A 4,598-nucleotide genomic window follows, 5' to 3' on the forward strand; every position below is an offset into this window, starting at 1 on the left:
GCTGAAGGGGAGGAAAAGAGGGAGGTTATTAGAGGGGTATAATTATTATAATGGTGGGTCCAGACTTGTGCAATGCAATGAAATTCGTTAGTTTGGACGTGTTTGAGAAAGTTGCAGCAAAGTTTTTTGAACATTGCAGCAAACGTTTGTGGGTATCCGAGAGGTTGGCGGTTTTCTGGCGAATGTCTTTGATGTGCGTTGCTCTAGTTTGGAGTGTTTGGACGTGTTTGCAAAGCATCGTGCAATGCAATGCAAATGATGTACCTACTATAGGCCATTACTAGTTGAGTGTCGGTACAAAAATTCTCGGATACATGAAAAACGTTCGCATTCGTCAGATTTGATTTTACGTGCAACGTGCAATGCAAATGCTTTGCACGTTGCTTTGCACGTTGCACTGCACAAGTCTGGACCCACCATAACAGATATAGGTCGGTCTGAAGACTAACGTTGAAAAATCCGCCACACATTTTCCAGCGGTCCGACGAACCACGGTCTAAAAATACGCTGAATAAAAATATATTTAACGATGTTGCTTGCCTTTCTAATTTTGGCCTCTGGAACAACCATATTTTCGGCCCATTCAGGGGAAGGTCATCCAAAATCCGCCCCGTCACCCAATTAAAGAATTAACCCCAGCCAGCCTAGTTAGCTTAGTTGGTAGTGCGTCTGCCTTGTAAGCGCTAGGCCGCGGGTTCAATTCCCGCCCGGGGCGGATTTTATCCTGATGGGATAATGTTCGTTCTCGGAACGGCTGGCTTTCTCCTATCCTGTCTTCCTTCTCTCTTCGATTTCGGAATGATAAGACCCTACCAGTTACAGTTCCCTCTGTCAAACCTCTTAAAAAAAGAAAAAGAATTAACCTACTGAACTTGAACAATTTGTCTCAGAACGCGGAAAAAAAATTGGCAAAAAAATATCGTTCCTTTTCTCTCAATGATTAACTCTGTCTTAGCACGCCCAAGTTGGCAACAAACCAGGGTCATGCTAAATAGTATGTCTGATGTGTTCAGTCAACTATTGCCGATTGTCTAATACGGATCACACAGTTATTTTTACGTTTGTTTTTTTCATAGTTTTTCGCGTAATTAATTACGAAAATTTTCTAGTTCTACTATCAATACCAATTCAAAAGTCAAAACCAAAGAATTTTATTAATTTAATACTTATTTTGATTTAATTTTCAAAGTGGTCTATTACCTCCCTATTTTTAAAAAAGGTAGATACTACAATGTAGTATTGCTACATAATTGGAAATAAGTCGTAGATTCGTATAAGCTTAACTCATCCTTTGGGGCAGTTGCCCATACACCTGAGCCCCAAAGTGGGCTTTTTGTGTATGGAAAAAATTTCTAATACCTAAGTCTATCTTTTCTTTTTAAAGCTTTCCAATTTAAACCTGTATTTCAAAGGCCCTGATTCGAAGTCGAATCTGTCCAATGTGGGTTTTAAAATACTTTTGAAAGGGTTCCGCTCCTGACTACTATTTTCCATGTCAAATCCCAATTTTTCGGTCGAAATATTGTCTTAATCTGTCTTTCTGCAAGTTTGGTAGTTAGATACATTTTGGTTTGTGTCTTCTCTGGTCTTGTTCTTTCTTGAAAATTGTGCAGTCCAGCAGTAGGCTATTACTATTGTAATCAAATCCTCAAATTATATTCAGATAAAATTCCATACTTTGGCTGGGATTGAACCCACGCCCTTTTGTTTACCAGGCGAGGCAGGAAAAAGTTGAGTCTACAAGGAACCAACCACAGCTATAATCAAATAATCCATTATCATTATTTCATTAGAACCTGCCTCGGTTTCACCTGCCTCGGTGGTGTAGTGGTCAAGGCGCTCGACTGGTAAACAGGAGGGCGTGGGTTCAATCCCAGCCGAGGTATGGAATACCTGGCAAGGCCTCTCAGTCCACTACCAAGGTCCGCAACTCCGGGTTGGGTGGATGAGGACGTCCCCCGCGGACATAACTATTGACTACTTTCTTACCTAGTGAGGTCAAAGTGGTCTTTTCCTATAGGGGACCTTGCTTTTTGCCCTTTCTGATATGTGACTTGTGAACTTTTATCTGTGGAAGTCATACGCGAAAAAAAACTGGTCTGGTAGCACTGAGTGGTGGTTTTATTACCGAGTAACACAGGATTTATTAAAATAAAATTTTACTGTGCAGCCCTCAGCTTTCATGCCAGCCCTGAGTTTCCGGAAATTTCCACCCCGAAAGTTCTGGTTTTCCTTTGGGTTTCTCCGTTTTCTTCAACAAAATTTCGTTTTTCCTTTTGTTAGTCTTTTTTGAAAATCCTCCTTCAATGCACAACTTGGCCATATTCGCTATTATTTCCCCCTTTCCCCTGCGGCCCTCGAAAGCAGCCCCTATCAGTCATCAAAAATGAGGGAAAAACCATAGAAACTCGGTGGTGTAGTGGTCAAGGCGCTCGCCTGGTAAACAGGAGGGCGTGGGTTCAATCCCAGCCGAGGTATGGAATTTATCCTCAATATAATTTGAGAATTTGACCACAATAATAGTAGTAGCCTACTGCTGGAGTAAAGGGACTTTTCAGTTATGCGAGCAGTCCTCAGCACTATTAAATAAAGATGATTTCTAATTAATAAAAAAGTTGGAAGTACTAAATAAGCTTGCATACTTGAATTTCCTATACTTAAATTATTTATCGATCGATTTTGATTTTTCAGATCTCTTCACGAGACAGACAAGGACAGAAAATACAAGACCACACTGTCTCCATCTCCGTCTGACTCTTCCCCCTCTCCTCCTAATAGTAGTGGTAAGTGATATTTTTTTATTATTATTATTATTGTGTAGTGGTCGTGTAGTGGTCAAGGCGCTCGCCTGGTTAACAGGAGGGCGTGGGTTCAATCCCAGCCGAGGTATGGAATTTTATCCTCGGTGGTGTAGTACGTAGCCACGCGATGCCGGTCGCCTGAAAATCCAAGCCTATGAAAATGATCCAGAATTCCAGATTTCTTGCACTGGCGTCGCACGATTTAGATGTCCTAGAGTCTAGAATTCTAGATTATGAAAGGTCTGTGTTGCAGACTCTGTATCATTTTCATAGGTTTGGAATTTCAGGGGTTTTCGCGCTGCTAAAAATCAGCACACTTCCCTGTGGCAGGCGTTATGCTACTCAAGCCTCAACTCAGAGGTAATTGGAAGATTGAAGTGAGAGTCCTAGATTTTAACTCGATGCGAGGGTGGTTTTCATCTTTAGTTAAGTTTGTCTGTATTTCTTTTATCATTTCAGTGGATTTTTCAGCTATAGCTGTCCCTATACCTCCACCCAATCCAAAGCCTTCACGATTCAGTGATGCTACTCATAAGCAAAAACTAGGTAAGTCCCCTTTTCTTCAAATATTAATGATATTTTATAAGTTTTTTTTTAATTTTTCATTTATCTATCAAGTTTCCATTTATTAATATTTATTACTCGTACAACATAACATGAAAAATTCATAGAAAGTGTATAACTATCCGTAAAAGCAAAGCTTGTGCCACGGATAGGGAAAGATAATGAATAATCTCATGGATAGGTACTCAAAAGAGTAGAGCTCGATTATTACGAGTATGTGGTCAATTTCTCCAATAAATGAGGATAAAATTTCATGACTCGGCTGGGTTTGAACCCGTGCCCTCCTGTTTACTAGGTGGCTGTCTTGACCACTACACCACCGAGGCAGGTTGATAAATTAAAGGTTAAATTCGAAGCTTAACCCATCCTTTAGAGCTTTAGACTGCCCCTACACCTAAGAGTCGGAGTGGGCTTTTTGTATATGGAGTTAAGCTGAATTAAAGGTTAAATAAAACACCTGTCTCTTCCTCTTTCTCGTCTACAGCAACTCCCAACAAGCCCCCTCATACCGCCTCTCTCTCGGGGGTGCCCCCTCCTCCTCCCCACCTGATGGGCCCCATCCCCCTTCCTCCAGGGGGTCCTGCCCTCCCCTATGGCCCTGTGCTACCCCCACCCCGCCAACCATTGAGAGGCCCCGCCCCCAACATGGCTCAGAGAGGCCCCGCCCCCAATGTTCCGCCAATGAGGGGCCCTGCTCCTCCCTCTAATCCACCTTCGCGGACCCAGCTGGAGAAGCTGAAGGAGAATTTGAATCAGAAACTGCGCGAAGTCCAGAAGCATCAGCAGGTAAGATTGTCATTATTATTAATTATTTCTGATAACAACCTCCGTGGCCGAGTGGATATCACACTAGGCTTGCACTCCGTAGGTCCCCGGTTCGATTCCCGGCGGGGTCGGAGTTTTTTTTTGACTCTGTGTTTGGAATTCGGTGTGCACTTTGACTCTGTGTTTGGAATTCGGTGTGCACTTTGACTCTGTGTTTGGAATTCGGTGGTGTGGGTTGAGTAGCTACTTTAATCGATTAGCAACCAGTGGCAGCATTACTAATATAAAAAGATGATTGAAATATGGAAATTGATTCCAAAGGAAGCACTTAGTAATGCTGTGATACTCACTTGTGAAAAGGCTCTGCTTTAACACAAATAAATTCACGATTTAATTGATTTTGATTTATTAATTTATTATTTCTGTTGGATTTTTTTTTTTTTTTTTTTTTTTTTTTTTTTTTTTTTT

At 41.6% G+C, this 4,598-nt stretch overlaps 2 protein-coding genes across 2 annotated transcripts in view; both read left to right on the forward strand.

Moving 5' to 3' along the window:
* LOC103508702 (zinc finger CCCH domain-containing protein 13-like) overlaps nt 1–4,598 on the forward strand; it is a 50,995-nt gene that overhangs the window by 42,919 nt on the left and 3,478 nt on the right. The window contains exons 15-16 of the mRNA XM_017443872.2: nt 3,261–3,347; nt 3,850–4,151. Of these exons, the coding sequence (XP_017299361.2) occupies nt 3,261–3,347; nt 3,850–4,151 (389 nt within the window). The remainder of the gene's footprint in view (nt 1–3,260; nt 3,348–3,849; nt 4,152–4,598) is intronic.
* The window catches only part of LOC103508705, a 45,153-nt gene continuing 41,752 nt past the window's right edge, over nt 1,198–4,598 (forward strand). Inside the window, exon 1 of the mRNA XM_017443874.2 lies at nt 1,198–1,219. The gene's annotated coding sequence lies outside the window, so the exon portion shown is untranslated. The remainder of the gene's footprint in view (nt 1,220–4,598) is intronic.

Source organism: Diaphorina citri, unplaced genomic scaffold, assembly GCF_000475195.1.
Source record: "Diaphorina citri unplaced genomic scaffold, Diaci psyllid genome assembly version 1.1 scaffold425, whole genome shotgun sequence".
NCBI lineage: Eukaryota > Metazoa > Arthropoda > Insecta > Hemiptera > Psyllidae > Diaphorina > Diaphorina citri.